The sequence below is a fragment of the Pelophylax lessonae genome (assembly GCF_965119305.1).
Source record: "Pelophylax lessonae genome assembly, chromosome: 2".
In the NCBI taxonomy this organism is placed as follows: domain Eukaryota; kingdom Metazoa; phylum Chordata; class Amphibia; order Anura; family Ranidae; genus Pelophylax; species Pelophylax lessonae.
The window spans coordinates 566415996-566435553 of record NC_138769.1 but is presented as its reverse complement, the minus strand read 5'-3'; the positions used below and the strand labels follow the sequence as shown (position 1 = coordinate 566435553).

Below are 19558 nucleotides of genomic sequence, written 5' to 3'. Positions count from 1 at the left end.
CCCCCCCCCAGTGATGTGTCATCTGCATGCTCCTTTGCTGCTGCCGCCAACATCTTCACCCAGTCTTCTTCTGGGTTCGGGATATTTGGCAATCTTGATTGGTTTTGCTAGAAGGGACGCCATTTACCAAAATCAGACACTGAGCTGTGCACGCATAGTTCAGTGTGCCTTGTCAGGAAGATTATGAGCAGGCAGGTAAAAATCCTATATTGAAGAAGAGATATAGTATGTCTCTTCTGCAATAAAAAGCCTGCCTGCTTGTAACTTTTGGGTGGGGAGATAAGAGTACTACTTCTAATATTTCTGTCTTTCTCCATTGAGATACACAGGAGACCATTTATAAACAACAAGGTGACTTGGATTCAAAACTTCCCCGGATTTCAGTTTTGACTCTGCCTGCTGTTTTCCCTGGTTCTTACAAGTAAAAATGTATTCTAAGTTGTCAAAGTTTTAAAAACAGTAAAGTGCAAAAAAAAAACAAAAAAAAAGAGAAGAGAAAAAGGAGGTCGGATAATACCACCTCTATAAATAGTCGTAAAAATTGTAAAAGTCTGTTTCCCCAAAGTATAATGGTCTTTTGGTAAGTTTGGGGGTCCTTTAATAACAATGATTGTGTTGTCTCTACTGTGTGCAGGTAAAAAAAAAAAATGGAGGGCATTTAACTGATAGCCAAATCTAATGCTGGTCATATATGAACAGATCTTTCATCACGTACAACTAAATACCAGATACCACTAACACAATTAAAAACATAAAATAAATATTCCCCAATTTACCTACAATTACTATGCTTAGCTTTGTCAAACCATTCCAAGATGGATAATTTGTATTTGTCAATTTCCCGTATATTCCACAAAGCTAAGGAAATATAGGCCTACAGGATACACAACTGTAGTATACAAGCATGCATGTTCATGTGCCAATTGAAAACTTGGGACGTCAAAATACTGTTAGTCAGATCTGAGCACCACCTGATTCGTATGGTGACTCCAAATAATCTCTCCACTTGAAAAAAATATATATTATTTTCATATTAATTGTGCCCAGTTTTCAAAGTAATGCTATAATTTGTTGCATGACGTGTGAAAAATCTCTAATATGGCCAGCATTGATATTTAAGGTATTAATAGAAAATGCAAGTGTGACTTACAAGTAGCTAAAAAAGGTAAATGTTTCTTACATGGGTTTTTTTTTTTTTTAATTACCATGTGCCAAATGATCTAATGAACCCAGAGGTTGTTTTTAAGGCCGTCTGCTACGAACTATATAAAATAATATAATTAGTGAATTGTCCCACTGTGCCAAGATTTCTCCAAATGCAATTACTTCAGAGGCCAATTCTGAAATATTCAGATGCAGACATAAAACAAAGTACATTCTCATACTTTAAGAAGCCTGAATGCTCTAATATGTAACAAACCACTTTACAAAGCTTTCAGTTTCATTCTTCCTATGACCCCACAAGTATTAATCTCAGCATCTATTTCAATTCATCTGGATCTTTTTTGCCAAGGTCTCCATTTGGGGGAAAAACATATAAAATCGTATTGGTGACAAACATTAAGCACAAACATAAATTCAAAACAAAATATTAAATTTGCCTTTCAAAACGAAAAAAAAACAAAAAGAAAACCATTTTTGCATATCATTTTTTTTTAACGCCCTGTTCCCCAAACCTCCCCCAATCCATGCCCCCCCCCCCTCCCAAGAAAAAGACAAAAGAAAATCCAGCCCCACAGTCTTTAAAAAAATGTGAAAAATAAAATGGCGTCAGGCAGCAAAATTGCAACTTCCCCTTTACAGTCTCTCTTTCGCATACGTTCCGCCGGCTTATGTCCTGGTACTGCGATTTCCTTATACGGCACGCATTTAAATAAAAATAAAAAAAAATATTCTACGGTAAAAAAAATGACAAAAAAATCTTCTTATTAAAATAGAATTTGTTTTTTTACGTTTTCTTGGATTTTTTTCTCCTTTTTTAATCTTTTTTCATTTTTTTTTTTTCTGTTTTTCTTCCTTTAAGTCTCAGTTGAGATTTGAACGTCTGTTCTGGTTTCACGACATTTCTTGAGTTTTCTTTTTTCTAGCTGCTTTGGTTCCTTGGAAGTTTAAAGTTTATTGCAGTAAAAATGCTTCTTTGCAAAAGAAAGAAAGAAAAATATTTTTTTCTTCATTCATCCCCACCCCCAATGTGTGTGTGTTTTTTTTTTTTTTGTTTTTTTTATTTCTCTTCAGTTTTTCCCCATTTTTCAGTAAAGCCTCATGTTCAGCCCTGCAGCTCTCCATCTGGTCACTTCCTGTGCGGACTCATTCCCACATGTGAACCTGTCAAAGAAATTATACCTTTTCAGTATAAATTCAAGCATATAAGGTGCATGTGACTTTCAAAACCATAGCATGTGTGCAAATCAGAGAAAATAAGAAAGCTCCGGAGGTAACAATGTTACACTTCTTGTTCACATATGGACATAATTTTCCATGTCGAACACAAAAATACCTGCAGATTTAAATATCAGACCAAGCATGCACTATAGTGTTAACTGCCTGAAAGATACTTGTAGACGCGAGGCAAAAGCCTCCTGATCCAGCCAAAGGTGACCATCTCAAATCTGCAAAACTGGAATTCTTGACATTCAACAGTTCACAGAACGCTGCTTTTAAAACTTTTATTCAACTGCACATTGAGAGTTGGGGACACTGCTGTTCACCTGGTTTTATAGGCTCCAAAGTGATAAGAATACTACAAGGGGCAGATTAAAAAAAGAAAAAAGAAAAAGACAGTTGCTGCCCCAGAAACCCCTTACAACCATCTTCTAAGACGGGAGCTGCACCACCTTTCTTCGCAGCATACAGGGCCCCACAGCAGATTGCATGCAGCTGATCAGTGGAGGCCCAAGAGAGGGGGACCTACATGCTAAAGGCACTTTCTACCTTAAACTTTATGCAAAGAATTCTACTTCTATCTAAACAGCCTTGCTGCCCAGCCTGTAAAGCTATTTAACCACTTCAGCTCCCGAAGATTTACCCCTCCTTCATGACCAGGCCATTTTTATGTGATACAGCACTTCGTTACTTTAACTGCAATTGCGCAGTCATGCGACACTGTACACAAATACAATTTAGGTTCTTTTTCCCCCACACATAGAGCTTTCTTTTGGTGGTATTTGATGACCTCTGCGGTTTGTTCTATATGTATTCTGCTACACATTTTTGGTTAGAAAAAAAATCCCAATAAGTGTATATTGATTGGTTTACGCAATTTGATCACGTTTGCGTTTTTTTTTTTTGCACTATAGACAAGAAAAAAGAGAGACAGGCAATTTTGAAAAAAAAATAAAAAAAAACAATAATTTTTACTTTCTGCTATAAAACATCCAATAAAATAGGAAAATCAAAACTATGGAGGGGATTTTGAGGGCACCAATGAAAACTACTGATGTAAAAAGTTTATTATATAATAAGTTAAAAGTCAATGTATAGGTAAAAATGTATACAAAATACACGTACAGTGCCTTGAAAGAGTATTCTTACCCCTTGAAATTTCCCACATTTTGTCATGTTACAACCAAAAACGTAAATGTACACTACCGTTCAAAAGTGTGGGGTCACTTAGAAATGTTCTTATTTTTATTTAAAGAAAAGCACGTTTTTTTTTCTGTTTCAAGTATTTTATTAAATAATGCAAGTGAGTAACAGCGTTTGACATACAGAATAATGCAAGGGAATGTAAACAAAGCTCGGTAACAGAGCATGACCAATAACTGTAACTACAGCAAATCGTGAGGGTTAGTAGACAAGGGGTGGTAAATGGGTTGTCACGAGAGAGTAGTGATTGGCATTACCAACCCACCGGCACCCCATATAGGGATCACACTGTGCCTAGGTGGGGAGGCAAAACCAACCAATTGTTAAACTAAAAGGGAACAGTACCCAAGTCTACCGTATCGTGTGGGAAGAGGCAGGGGGATGAGAGGAACCTCACGGGTATCTACCAAACAGGGAAAACATAGGCTACAGTAAACCAGAATGAGGGAACAAGTCGAACGGGTAACCTGAAAACTGTAGTTAAAATGACAAGGTAGAACAAACTCAGACTTTGTAGGAGCTACAACATATGTATGCAGAAGGAAGGAAGCAGGGCGTGGGGGGGGGGGGGGGGGGACAGGGAGAAGGGGGTAACAAGAGGGGACAAGGATAAAAGGGGAAGGGGAAGAAAAAAGGATCGCCGGGGGGGGGGGCCAGTACATAAGGAGTGGGGGTTTTGGGTCCCCAGGTTTGGTTCAGGGCAGCAGTAGGGAGCTATCAAAATTGGGGGGAAGAAAATTGTCAACCCAAGGTTGGCAGATTCTATCATATTTCTCGACTGTATCCTCACGTTTTTTTTTCAATGAAGATAACGGTAAATAATCAGAAATACAGTCTAGACATTGTTAATGTGGTAAATGACTATTCTAGCTGGAAAAAGCTGATTTTTTATGGAATTTCTACATAGGTGTACAGAGGCCCATTTCCAGCAACCATCACTCCTGTGTTCTAATGGTACATTGTAACTTGTGGGAAGTGCTTCAGGAAGCGTGGGGTGAAATTTCTTCAGACTACTTTAACAAATTGACAGCTAGAATGCCAAAGGGCTGCAATTGCTGCAAATGGAGAATTCTTTGATGAAAGTAAAGTTTGAAGGACAAAATTATTATTTCAAATAAAAATAATTATTTCTAACCTCATTAATGTCTTGACTATATTTTCTATTCATTTTGCAACTCATTTGATGAATTAAAGTGTGAGTTTTCATGGAAAACATGAAACTGTCTGGGTGACCCCAAACTTTTGAACGGTAGTGTATTTTGTTGGAATTTTTGTAATAGACCAACACAAAGTATCAGATAATTGTGAAGTGGAAGAAAAACGATAAATCTCTTCAATATCTTTTGTGATAGATAAAGATTTTTGTCTGTGTTCTCTATATGGATCATGTACATGTATTTTGTTTTTTGCGTTTTTACCCATACATTGGCTTTCAACTTATATTATAATCGTTTGTATTTTATTACATCAGTAGCTTTCATTGGTGCTCGCCATAGTTTATTTTATTTTTATTAATTTCAGGTTCTTATATAGCGCTGTCAATTTACGCAGCACTTTACATATACATTGCACATTCACATCAGTCCATGCCCTCAAGGAGCTTACAATCTAAGGTCCTTTTGCGCAAACCAATCAATATACGCTTATTGGGAATTTTTTTTACCAAAAATATGTAGCAGAATAAATAAAGGCCTAAATTGATGAAGAACAAACCACAGAGGTGATCAAATACCACCAAAAGAAAACTATTTATGGGAAAAAAGGACATTTTTATGTTAAGGTAAACATTTTGTTTAGGTACAGCAATGCACGACTGCACAGTTGTCAGTTAAAGTAACGCAGTGCCGTATTGCAAACAATGGCCTGGTCATGAAGGGGGGTACACTTTTTGGAGCTGAAGTGGTTAAAAATTAGCAACCTTGTTCACTTACCAACACTTTCTTTCACTGGTACGAATAACCGGCGTGGTCTGTGGTGGGTTCCACGGCAACTTGTTGAGGCTGCCCGCTGCTCTCCTGAGCAAAACAAATAATTAGCAGGAATCTGTCAAATGTTACAACTTTTGTCATTGCTCAATACCCTGAGAGAAAACCACTTACATCCAAAAATTATAATGAAATCATCAAAAATGCATTTTACACTCACCAGACACTTTATTTGGTACACTTGCTCATGTGCTTTGTAACACAAATTGCTAATCAACCAATCACATGGGAGCAACTCAATGAATTTAGGCATCTAGAAGTTGTGAAGACGACGAGTATCAGAATGGGGTTGAAAGGGCATTTAAGTGACTTTGAACGTGGCATGGGTATTGGTGCCAGACGGGCTGGTCTGAGTACTTCAAAAACTGCTGATCTACTGGGATTTTCATGCACAACCATCTCTAGGGTTTACAGAGAATGGTCTGAAAAAGAGAAAATATCTAGTTGGTGGCAGTTAGGTGGATGAAAAAGCTTTGTTGATGTCTGAGGAGAATGGGCAGACTGGTTTGAGATGATAGAAAGCCAACAGTAACTCAAATTCCCACTTGTTACAACCAAGGTATGCAGTATTCTTTCTCTAAACGCACAACACATTAACCCTTGAAGTAGATGGGCTACAGCAGCAGAAGACCACACCGGGTGCCACACCTGTCAGCTCAGAACAGGAATTTGAGGCTACAACTCACACAGGCAAACCAAAATTGGACAATAGAAGATTGGAAAAACGTTGCCTGGTCTGATGAGTCTTGATTTCAGCTGCTCAGATGGTACGGTCAGAATTTGGCAATAGCATAAAAGCATGGATCCATTCTGCCTTGCATCAATGGTTCAGGCTGGTGGTGGTGGTGGTGTAATGGTGTGGGAGATATTTTCTTTATCGCACTTTGGGCCCCTTAGTACCAATTAAGTATTGTTTAAATGCCATGGCCTACCGGAGTATTGTTGCTGACCATGTCCATCCCTTTATGATTGCAGTGTACCCATCTTCTGATGGCTCCTTCCAGCAGGATAATGCACCATGTCACAAAGCTCAAATCCTCTCACCACTGGTTTCTTGAACATGACAATGAGGTCACTGTACTCCAATGGCCTCCACAGTCACCAGATCTCAATCCAAAAGAGCACCTTTGAGATGTGGTGGAATGAGAGATTCGCATCATGGATATGCAGCTGACAAATCTGCAGCAACTGCGTGATGCCATCATGTCACTATGGACCAAAATCTCTGAGGAACCTTTGCAACACCTTGTTGAATCTATGCCAGGAAGAATTGAGGCAGTTCTGAAGGCAAAATAAAGTCCAATCCGGTACTAGCAAGGTGTACCTAATAAAGTGGCTGGTGAGTGTATTTCTATGAATAATGGATATAATTAAAAATCTAGATCTTTTGAGCACTTTGAGCAGATCTGACCTGGGCTGGGGCCACAGGTAGGTTGATGTGCTAGCTAATTATAGTAGCAAATGAGAGAACAAGGCACGTATCAGGAGTGACATTCCGATATCCATGGAGAACATTTCACCAAATATGGGAATCCATCCTGCCAACTCTAAACAGCTCTTTACATGGCTAAACATAGAAATATATTTCATAACATGAAAATATGAACTGAAAACAAGTGCACAAATGAGCTGTAGAAACCAGGATAACAAAGGCCAACTGCACACTATTCTGTCTCAATTTTTGATGCCTCCCCCCTCTCCTCATTCCTTTACATTCATCCAGAAGAGTTTCTTACCTCTAGGGAGACAGTAGAAGGCACGGACGGGTACTGGGGGATGTAGGCCCCCTGCATAGCGGCTGCAGCTGGCATATACTAATGGAAAATAATACAAAAAAAAGCACAGGTTAAAGTCATTACAGTGCAGCTTAAGCTATTTAACCACTTCCTGCAAACCAACATAGCTGTACGCCAGCTTGAAGAAGTGGTTGTACCGGGATGATGCCTGCAGCTTCAGGCATCAACCCGGTACCATCTTTTAGAGCCGGCGGTTAGCTTTCTGATGATAACAACTGATGCAGCTCAGCAGCCGCTCGGCCGTGATCCCAAAGAGTGGGAGGGCACGTCCCCCTCCTCCCCCTGCCTTCCGCCACTCTGCCCGGGTCTCCCGTCCCACCGAGATCCACTGGCTGGAAAGAGTCCCGAACAAAATCGGATTCAGCTTCGAACGAGTCTCCGATCAAGTAACCTGGAAGCTTCCGGTTTACTTGGCTGCCAACGGCGCAGATTTAAAAAAAAAACTGACAGTATTCAAAAATGCAAATTTTGGCATTTTGAATACTTTGAAGTGCAGTGGAGGGGTTTGGGGTCTTTTAGATCCCCGATCCCTCCATAAAGAGTGCCTGTCACTGCCTATTACTTTTACAAGTAATAAAAGTGATCAGATTTATTATTATTTTTTTTTTTAAGGAACAGTGTTAAAAGAAAAATCAAATAAATAGGGAAAAAATAATAATATTTTAAAAGCGCCCCCGTCCCCGTGAACTTGTGCACCAAAGAAAACACATATGTAAATCATGCCTGCAAATGTAAACGGTGTTCAAATCACACATGTGAGGTATGGCCGCGATTGACAGAGCGAGAGCAATAATTCTAGCAAAATACCTCCTCTGTAACTCCGACCTGGTAACCGTTAAAAATCTCCATAGGCGACTCTTTAAAACATTTTTAAGTACCATAATATGTCGCCATTCCACGATTATGCGCAATTTTAAATTGTAACATGTTAGGTATCTATTTACTTGGCGTGACATCATCTTTCACAATATACGAAAAAAAAATTGGGATAAATTTACTGTTTAGTTTTTTTTTTTTTTATTTAGTGAAGTGCATTTTTTCCCCCAAAAATATTGCGCTTGAAAGACCGCTGCGCAAATACCGCATGACAAAAAATGTTAGTCTTTGCTAAAAAATATATATATAATGTTTGGTTTCTAAGTAATTTTCTAGCAAAAAATACAGATTTTAACTTGTAAACAACATGTGTCAGAAACAGGCTTGGTCCTTACATTTCTTCTCTTTTTTAAAAAAAAAAACCTAGCTAAAAGTAATCCTGTTGCCACTTGGTCACCTGTAAAATAAGCATTTACTGTATAGACTTCTAGTGGCTCGTGTATTTTCAAAAGCTGCTCCCCAGTATAAATATATAAAGGGGTCCATATAGTGAACTTATGCCTCGTTTCCACTGAGTGGTACGGTATGGTACGGTTCGGTAGGGTACACATTGCGTTTCCACTGCCAATAGTACCCTTTCATGATAGGCGTGGTGTAGCTGGTCACAGCAGGAAAGCTGTGATAGACGATTCTCTGTCAACCAATCAAAGTTCTGCAGAGTGGAGCTCCACCCAGTTGGTACGGGTCTAATGTGCTTGGTACCCCAACAAAAGGGTACCAAAAAGTGGTACGGTACGGTTCAGAATTAGGGTACCATTCAAAATGGAAACGGCATAAATAGCGTACCGTACCGAACCGAACCGTACCAGAAAGCGCCATTAGTGTAGTTATTCACTTTAAGGTCATTGCAGAGGACAAGGGGCACTGTTTATGTCTGGAGGAAAAGGGATTTAACCTCCACCTAAGGAAAGGCCTCTTCACAGTAAATGTAGAATAGACTCCCTCCAGAAAAAGGTCTGGCCAGCTCAGTAGATTTAAAAAAAAAAAGAGCTAATTGCATTCCTAAATGCACAAAATATAACTGGATATTTATAGGTATTACCACTAGAGATGGTTGATCAGGGAAAATCTGATTGCTTCCTGGAGGATCAGGAAGGGATTTATTTTTTTCCTGCTGAAGCAAATTTTTTCCTTCCTCTGGATCAACTGTATTCTATATTTTAGGGGATTCTATTTATTCTTTCTATTGGTTTCACTAAATGGATGTATCTTTTTCCACCTATGTAACACTTTGGGGTGCATAGAATACTTGCTCTGACCCCTGTGTTTCCTACCTCTGGCTCATATGCAGGGCCAAGGCCAAGGACAAGGAGTAGACGGGGGGATTTCTGCTAGTATGGATGATTGGGATGCAATTGTGGTAGGGGGGAAGTATTTGTGCTTCGAGGGGGGATTTTGTAGTGGGGGATTTTGTAGTGGGGGCAGAAGCTGTGTACTCGGAAGGATTTGTGCTAGGAAGGGTGGTTTTTTTTAAGGGGGGGGGGGTGGGGAGCAAAGGAGGGGGGATTTATCCTTAGGGGGTAAGCATGCAGATTAGTGATCAATTTTTTTTGGGGAGGGGGGATTTGTGAACACATAATGCGCTAACATCTTGGGAAGGCGCAGTTTACAGGTTCAGGTTCGTCCTGGGCTCTAGATGACCTTGTCCTGGTACTGCCAATAGGTAAGTGGTGTCATTAGGGTTGGTGTCACCTGGTGGGGGAAAATAAAAAAAAACAGGAGACAACCTATCCCTCATTCCCCCCACCCCCAATTGGGCGCTCTACAGTCTAGCCTGCCACAATGCCCTGCTACTTTCGGCCTCTGTAATTGATGTGGTCGGTGCCAGTGCGACGATCAGGGTGCTGTAACAGATGGGGGGTGACACCATCACACTTCCTACTTAATAGTGTCACCCCTCTAGCAGGTGTCACCTGCATGCGGTCCCCCCTGCCCCCGCACCCCCATAGCGACACAATGGTCATATGTCACTACAGGACACTAAAGCCAGAAGGAGAAAGTGCTATGGCTGGTGGGGGACGAGAGCAAGTATTCAAACCATCTGATGTTTGTATGCTTGCAGGGTTGCAGGGGCTGGAGTATATAGATGCCTCAATTTGGCCAAATAATTCAATTTTAGACTCATCTGACCATAAAACCTTTCCATGTGCCTCAGAATCTTCAAGGTGTGTTTAAGGTGGTCAGATGAGACAAAAATTGAAATATTTGGCCTCAACACCAAACGATATGTCTGGCGGAAATCCAATACAGCCTACCATCCAAATAACACCATTCCTACAGTAAAGCATGGAGGTATTAATATTCTGTTATGATGGTGGGGACTGGAGCACTTGTCAGGATAGAAGAAAAATACCATCAAATTCTTGTCTAGTCTTTTCTATACCCACTGTAAATGCTTCTTTTACAGATGACCTCCTGGCTAAAAGTTTATCAAAAAGTCTGAGTATGGCTGAAGACAACAGCACCACTTCCCTTAGTGAATTGAAAACAACATGCCATATGGGATGGGACTTTAGAGGTGCTGAAAACCCCCTTTTCAGAATGAAAGTGAATACATAATTAGAGGTCAAAAATATTTATTATAAAAATGGTAAAAAAAAGACATAAAGGACATACTAGGGATCTGGCCCCCTAAAAGCATAAGTAATTGTTCCTACAAATATTGATGAAACCATAATCAACACCCCTGAAAGTAGAGTTTCCTTCCCGCATGTAATATATATATCAAATAGTGATGAAGGACTAGATCCAAACTCAAAATAGGTTACAGCAGGGAATGACAACTGGAGGAGTTATCATTCCCTGTTGTAACCTATTTTAAATTTGGATTAAGTCCATCATCATATATGATATTACATGCGGGAAGGAAACTCTACTTTCAAGGGTGTTGGTTGTGTTTTCATCAAAATTTGTAGGGACAATTACTTATGCTTTTAGGGGCCAGACTCCTAGCGTGTCCTTTATGACTTTTTTACCATTTCTGTAATAAATATTTTTTTACCTTTAATTATGTATTAACTATCATTCTGAGAAGGGGGTTTTCAGCACCTCTAAAGTCTCATCTTGGCTAAAAGTTACGGAGGCTTCCACTAGCAGTAGATAACGGAATTTTTGTAAAATCTTACCTGTAAAATTCCTTTCTCTGAGTCCTCCGACAGTCGCCGCCCACTTCATATTCATCACCAATGGGGTTATGTCCTTTATTCCGTAGGAGTAGCTAGGCAATAGAATATGTTAGTACAAAGACTTTTAACATATCCCACCCCCAGGGGGTGGTCCCCTCAGTACATAACCCTCCACTTCCTGTATCCAACTCAGTTTCAGTGGAATAGCAGTAGAGAGTACATCAAAACCCCAAAAGAGGGGCGGGGGCGGCGACTGTCGGAGGACTCAGAGAAAGGAATTTTACAGGTAAGATTTTACAAAAATTCCGTTTTCTCTTACGTCCTCCGACAGTCGCCGCCCACTTCATATTCATCACCAATGGGGATGTCCCAAAGCAGTGTAAATATGAGGGGTGGGAAGAACTCAGCCGCGCCCAAGGCAACGCCGTCTCCCCATCAGAGAAAGGAACCTTACCAAAGGAAGGAAACCAGTTGGGCATAAGAACAAAACACTCGCTCAACAGGAGCAAGAAAACCCAGGGAAAAAAACAAAAATCCCAAAAAGCCAAAGAACCCGTAACAAGGGCTCTAGGAAACTGCCGCACTAAGAACCTTGCGGCCAAAGGAAGCATCAGCCGATGCCTGAACATCTACTCTGTAGAATATCGTGAAAGTGTGTACAGTCGACAAGTCGCCGCCTCACACACCTGGGCCACAGAGGCCCCATGACGACAGGCCCAAGACGTACTCAGAGATCTGGTAGAGCGCGCCTTCACAGGTACAGGGGGAACTTTCCCCCTCAAAGCATAGGCCTGATCAATGGTCCGTCAGAGCCATTTGGCGATTGTAGAATCCGACGCCGCCATGCCCTTCCGAGGACCTCCCGGAAGGACAAACAAGGCATCCGACTTGCGAGAAGACTCAGTCGATTTGAGATAGACTCTAATCGCCCGGACAACATCCAAGGAGTGAAGCAACACCTCCGTCGGAAGCTTCGGCTTCGCGCAAAGCGAAGGTTTGACAATGTCCACATTGAGATGAAAGTCCGAAACCCTTTTTGGAAGAAAAGAAGGGTTAGGTCGCAAGACCACCTTGTCCAAATGCACAACCAGACACGGAGACTTGCAGGACAAGGCTGCCAGCCCCGACACTCGACGAGTCGAGGTGATAGCCACCAAAAAGGCGACCTTCTTGGATAACAAAGACAGCGAGATCTCCCTGAACCTTTCAAAAGGAGCACGCTGCAATACTGATAGAACTAGATTCAAGTCCCAAGGGGGAAGAGGGTCCCTCCTAGGAGGGATCAGATGACGTACCCCCCGCACAAAAGTGCCAACCAAAGAATCAGATGCCACAGGCCGTTGAAAAAGAACGGCCAAAGCAGACACCTGACCCTTGATCGTGTCCAGCGCCAGACGCTGGTCAACCCCCGTCTGAAGGAAGGGCAACACCCTAGACACCGAATAAGTGTCAGGAGAGAAACCCCTGGATTCGCACCAGGCAAAATACGCCTTCCAAGTACGGTAATAAACCTTCCCCGAGGAAGACTTCCTCGCATTTATTAAGGTGTGAATGAACTCAGGGGAAAGACCCCTGTTCTTCAGGACCTCGGATTTAACAGCCAGGCCGTCAAGACCAGCGACTGTAAAGCAGGATGGAAGATCGGTCCTTGCGACAGAAGATCTTCTCGAAGAGGCAGACGCCACGGGGCGTCGATTGCCAGATATACGAGGTCTGCGTACCAGGACCGGCGAGGCCAGTCCGGTGCCACAAGAATCACCGTGGTCGGTTCCGCGAAGGAACCTGGACAGCAATAGAATCGGTGGAAACGCATACATCAGTTGGTGCTGATGCCACGGGGCAACCAACGCGTCCGACGCGTCTGCCCGAGGATCGCGCGTCCTTGCCATGAACCGTGGTACTTTGTTGTTCAGACGAGACGCGAACAGGTCTACCTCCGGAAGACCCCACCTCGCGCACAACACCTGGAAGACAGCCGGGTGAAGGGACCATTCCCCCTGGTCCAGGGTCTGGCGGCTCAGATAATCCGCCTGCCAAATTTTCTCCCCCGGAATGTGAACTGCCGATATTGCCGGGACATGCGTCTCGGCCCAAGACAGAATCGCGGCCACTTCTCGAGCCGCCCGGGCACTCCTGGTGCCCCCTTGGTGATTGATGTAAGCCACCGCCGTGGCATTGTCCGTCTGCACCCGAACCGGGTTCCAACGACGAAGACAGAGGAGTATCGCTCGCAGTTCCAGAACGTTGATCGGAAGGGAGGATTCCTCCGTCGACCAAACACCCTGGGCGGACAGAACGCCCAGAACACCACCCCAGCCCGACAGGCTGGCGTCCGTGGTGATCCCCGTCCACGAAAGGGGACGAAAAGACTTGCCCCCCGATACTGAGGGGGAATGAAGCCACCACAGAAGAGCCCTTCTGGTCTGAGAACTCAATGACATCTGGAGATCCAGAGACTGCGGACGCCCGTCCCACTTGGACAATATCTCCGCTTGGAGATCCCGTGTGTGAAACTGGGCGAAGGGAATCGCCTCGAAAGTCGAGACCATCAATCCCAGACACCGCATGCACGTCCGAACGGACGAAGATGGAACGTCCCTGAGGGACCTGACTGCCACCTGAAGAGCTGCGAGTTTTTCTTCCGGCAGGAAGACCTTCGCCTGGACAGAGTCCAGAACCATACCCGGGTAAGAAAACCGAACCGATGGGCACAATGTCGACTTTGGAAAATTGATCGTCCAACCAAACTCCTGCAGAGTCTGCAACGTGACGGACAGATCCTTCTCCAGACTCTGGCTGGTCGCAGACCGAACCAGAATATCGTCCAGATACCCCAGAACCGAAATGCCCTGGGCCCTCAACAAAGCCAGAACCGGTGCCAGCACTTTGGTGAACACCCTCGGAGCCGAGGCGAGACCAAAAGGCAACGCCACAAATTGGTAATGATCTTCCGCTATGGCGAATCGAAGGTACCTCTGGTGACCCTCGAAAATCGGGATGTGAAGATACGCATCCTTCAAGTCGATGGAAGCCATGAACTCCCCCGGAACCAGGGCAGCCACCACCGACCGCAGGGACTCCATGCGGAACTTGCGCACCCGCACAAAGCGGTTCAGCGCCTTCAAGTCCAGAATCGGACGCACCTAGCCCTCCTTCCTGGGCACGGTGAGCAGATTGGAATAGAACCCTCGAAATCTGTCCCGATGAGGCACCGGGACCACCACTCCCTGAGCCCTCAGGTCCTGCACCGCTAGATGCAGGTCCCGCAAACGCTCCGGGGATAAGAGAAGACTGGAGGGAAAAAATCTGCTCTCCGGCCGAGAGAGAAACTCGATCTAGTAGCCAGATCGAACGATTTCCTGTGAATTGGGTGAGGGCGCCCCTTCAGGCCGCACTGTTGTGGGCCGCAGAACCGGATTGGCCGGACTTTTGCTTACCTGCCCACGGCTTCTTGCGGGAGCCTTGACCCTTGGACGGCTTGCCCCAAAGTGTGACCGAAAGGCACGAAAGGACCCCTGAGGGGGCCGAAATAAGGCATTCTTTTTTCCCAGGAGCCGTCTCAGTCTTGTGGGATTGAGGTAAGAGCGTGCTCTTACCCCCCGTGACCCCTTTAATTAGGGCATCCAGGGATTCGCCAAAAAGGCGAGAACCATCAAAAGGCAGATTGGCCAAGGTCTTACGTGAAGATTGATCCACAGACCAACACTTCAACCAAACCAGGCGGCGAGATAACACCGCCACACTGTGTACACGTGCAGCCAACGGAACCATATCCAGGTCCGCATCACACCAATACATGACACCCTGGTGGATTTGATCCACCATATCCAAAGTCGCCTGGGGGGCAGAATCAGCCACCAGGACACGCCTAAGCACCTGCGTCCAGCTCGCGACCGCCTGGGCCGCCATAAGTGAAGCAAATAAAGCTTTCAACATAGAACCCATAATAGAATAGGTACGACGGGCAAGGGACTCCATCCTCTTGTCCGTGGCATCCCGGAACACCGGGGTGTCTTCAGCAGGAATCGCAGTGGACTTGTTCAAAACTGCTAACGCATGGTCCACCGGAGGTGGGACACACCAACGCCCAGCAGTAGCGGGCGTAAAAGGATAGTGCAGCTTAAACCTACTTGGTACAGCAAATGGTTTGCGTATATTACGCCATCGTTCTTTCACAGCGCGCTGAAAATCATCAGTGCATGGAAACATCTGCGATGATTTGCGCCTTTTCTGCGTCCCATAAGCCGCCAAGGCAGCTGGAGGACATGTTTTCTCCTCCAAACGCAGAGTTTGCTTGATAGAAGCAACCAATTCATTCATGAGTGCAAGCTCTTCAGACGAGCCAGGGGGAGAATTATCAACCCCCTCTACCTCAGCCTCCATTTCTGACCTTATAAGGTCCAGGGAGGAACGAGACCCCGATAAGGAGATCTCTGCCACAGCAGCCCCAGTACCATCACCCTCTGAAACAGAGGAAATTGAAAACTCTGGGCCTTTTAGAGGATTGAGCAACCACCAGCATTTGCACCTGAGTCGCAAGGCTAGCCACAATCGCAGCCAAATCCCCCCCCCCCGGGGGGGGGGGGGAAACCGCAGTCCCCTGGCTTCCCACTAAATTGGCAGGAAACTAGTATTCCTGAGAATCCATGCCCTTGTAGCAGCAAAAATAAAAGGGTGACTGCCCCTTTAAGAGAGCGCTGCGATCGTAGCCCACTCACACTAGGCATCCCACACAAGGGACCCCCACAGGGACAAGTATACCAAGGCAGGATACAGGGAATAAAAAGAAATGAACCTGGAGAGATCGGTGCTGCTGATGCTGCCTGCGGTGCTCCTGAAGGAAAGGAAATGCTGGCATACAGGGCGCTCTATGAAAGCCTATGGAGGCTACAAGAAAATGGCCGCCATGCATGTAAAACATGCGGCCGGAGCGATCGCAGCCAAAATGGCGCCGTTTGGCGCCGAAACCGCCGCTCCCACACCCCATGAGGGAGAAGTAAAACACACCATCTGCCCAAAAAAGGAACATGGTAAACCGCCGCAGCGGCGCTGTAATGTGCCCCAAGCATGAGAACTCAAGCCCCACAGCACACAGCCGTTCACACAGACAGAAAACTGACACAGAGTGCAGCCAGCCCCCCCTCCTGCAGCCCACAGCATGCAATGTGAGAGATAGGGAAAACGTAATAGTGTGAACACAGGGCAAGGTACACAGTCCCAGACTGACACCCCCCAGACAGACAGGTCCCCACATAAATGCACTTACCTCTTAAATGGCGTGGGGGACCCGCACAGGCGAACAAACCGCTGCACATGAGGCAGGGAGAGTCGCATCCAGGACGCATCAGAAGGTGGGTTGAGAAACCGCACAGCGTCCAGTGAGGTAGCCACCTCACCTAGCATCCCTGCACGGAACAGGGATGGGTCGTTCAGATAACTCAGGAGCGATACCTGACTGAACGCTCGATGGCGGGCTGAGAAGCCACTGACCCACAGCCTGCTACCAGGGGGGTCAGCCCGAGACGCAGCCCGCATGATCCTCTTCTTCCGAAGAACTAACTAACGCTGGTAAAATAACAGCTAACAAGAAAGAGAGAAAAAACTGAAATAAAATCCAAAGAAAGGAAAGAGAGCTGAGACAAGGTGCCCCAGCACAGAAACTTCCAGCTACTCCTGACAGCTAGACAAATGAAACTGAGTTGGATACAGGAAGTGGAGGGTTATGTACTGAGGGGACCACCCCCTGGGGGTGGGATATGTTAAAAGTCTTTGTACTAACATATTCTATTGCCTAGCTACTCCTACGGAATAAAGGACATAACCCCATTGGTGATGAATATGAAGTGGGCGGCGACTGTCGGAGGACGTAAGAGAAAACATGGTTTTTGAGCAGAGAGAAATGTACACACCTTAGTTTTGTTACATAGGCTATATAATTGGAGTACAAGTCTCAGTATCCTAAATCAAGTAAACCTTATTTATAACATCAAGAATAATTGACATACTTATTTAAATATATATATAAAAAAATCTTACCGCTCCCGTGCTCCCCAGTGACAGGTGTCCCAGCTGTTGAGTCAGAGGTCCCATCATGGAAGCAGGCTGAATGGAAATAGCATGGTCCATAGTGGGAGTGAGGACAGTTCCCTAACAAAGAGTGAATGTTCAAGAGGCCACAGTGCACACAACCACAATGTCACCTTCCAGCTATGCCACATGACAGTAAAGGGTCTAGATGAGTAAGTGTGTCTCAGTTGTGGTCCTCAATTAGGGCACATTTTACACAACAACAAAGATATGAGTAGTAACCCACAAGAATACCTGTGCATTGTCAAGCAACACTAAAGAATAAAACATATTATTCTAGGTATCCTTGACAAACACAATTGAGAGACCTTCATTTGAGAGACCTTCATTAATTTACTACTTTAGAGCACATATTTATGTTTTTTTTTACAGTTTTATATTAGGCTATAAATCTATATATATATATTTATTTTTTGCTCTGCTTTATTGCTGATGTTTCATTGGAATATCCATATATCTATGGAAAGGTAGGCATGCATCAGCATCCGTTATAAATTTGGTATCCTTGCTTATGGGAGATATCATCTACAACGGTTTTTCCACTTGTAAGTTAAACGAATTTCATTTTAACAATGTTCTCTGCCCCCACCTTGCCGGGTTTTGTTTTCCCGGACCAAAACCTTCAATGCAATGGCCACCATTTAAACAAAAGCAGAAGGGTGGTCTTGCTCTTTCAGACAAAGAAAGACCAGGTCACGGTAGAGATACAACGGTATTGTTAACAGGTAACTTTAGTTCCAGTTTAAATTGGAAAAACCTGTTAAAGTATCTGACCTAGCAAGCCTATAAAGATTTTTAGGGGCATAAAAGGAAGCTGGCACCAGTGGCAGAGCAGTGGGTGCAAAAGAAAGATCAGAACAGAAAAAATTGGACAGTCAAGAGGGAGTGTTAAATTTCTAAATGTGCAAATAACAAATACTCACTGCAGGCTGCATGAGGTAAGACTGATGATGCATCCAGGAGGGATTGTGAACCTACAAATGACCAAAGCATACAGATATATAACAAACATCACTTACAATGGAACAGAAACACATACAGCAATACATTAAAGCAACAAGCACAATAAATGAGCATATCGTGGGAACAAGTGGTAAGAGATCTGTCAATCCCTGTTCGTAACATATTCCCCTTCCAGATAGAAAAGAGAATGATTGAAGCCAGAAAATCTTTTCCAACACCACAAAGTGCTCATTACTACCTCAAAACTACATATATGGCAATGCTTAAACCAGTTATATCCCTTTTGTATGGACAGCATATAGACCTACAGTGCCTTGAAAAAGTATTCATACCCCTGGAAACTTCCCACGCTTTGTTATGTTACAACCAAGAAAGTAAATGTATTTTATCGGGATTTATTGTGATAGACCAACACAAAGTGGCACATAATTCTGAAGTGGAAAGAAAAAGATAAATGGTTTTTAAAATTTTTACAAATAAATATCTGAAAAGTGTGGCGTGCATTTGTATTCAGTCCCCCTTTACTCTGATACCCCTAACTGAAATCTAGTAGAACCAATTACCTTTAAAAGTCACCTAATTAGTAAATAGAGTCCACCTTTGTGTAGTTTAATCTCAGTATAAATACAGCTGCTGTGAAGCCCTTAGGTTTGTTAGAAAACCTTAGTGAACAAACAGCATCATGAAGGCCAAGGAACACACCAGACAGGTCAGGGATAAAGTTGTGGAGGAGTTTAAAGCAGGGTTAGGTTACAAAAAAAATATTCCAAGCTTTGAATATCTGACGGAGCACTGTTCAATCCATCATCCGACAATGGAAAGAGTATGGCACAACTGCAAACCTACCAAGACATGGCAATCCGCCTAAACTGACAGTCTGCGCAAGGAGAGCTTTAATCAGAGAAGCAGCCAAGAGGCCCATGGTAACTCTGGAGGAGCTGCAGAGATCTACAGCTCAGGTGGGAGAATCTGAAAACTATTAGTCGTGCACTCCACAAATCTGGCCTTTATGGAAGAGTGACCAGAAGAAAGTAATTGTTGAAAGAAAGCCATAAGAAGTCCTGTTTGTAGTTTGTGAGGAGCCATGTGTGGGACACAGCAAACATGTGGAAGAAGGTGCTCTGGTCAAATGAGACCAAAA

The 19558-nt window shown here is 43.9% G+C and overlaps 1 protein-coding gene across 3 annotated transcripts in view; it reads right to left on the bottom strand.

Moving 5' to 3' along the window:
• Positions 1-1545: 1545 nt before the first annotated feature.
• Positions 1546-19558, bottom strand: part of RBMS2 (RNA binding motif single stranded interacting protein 2) — a 199519-nt gene continuing 181506 nt past the window's right edge. For 2 of the 3 annotated variants that reach the window (XM_082245171.1, XM_082245173.1), the window contains exons 10-14: positions 18378-18428; positions 17404-17514; positions 7307-7384; positions 5517-5600; positions 1546-2325 (exon numbers count right to left, since the gene is read on the bottom strand). In XM_082245171.1, the coding sequence (XP_082101297.1) occupies positions 5529-5600; positions 7307-7384; positions 17404-17514; positions 18378-18428 (312 nt within the window). In that variant the 3' untranslated portion in view covers positions 1546-2325; positions 5517-5528. Of the gene's footprint in view, positions 2326-5516; positions 5629-7306; positions 7385-17403; positions 17515-18377; positions 18429-19558 lie in introns of all 3 variants that reach the window. The other variant, XM_082245172.1, reaches the window with a different exon arrangement.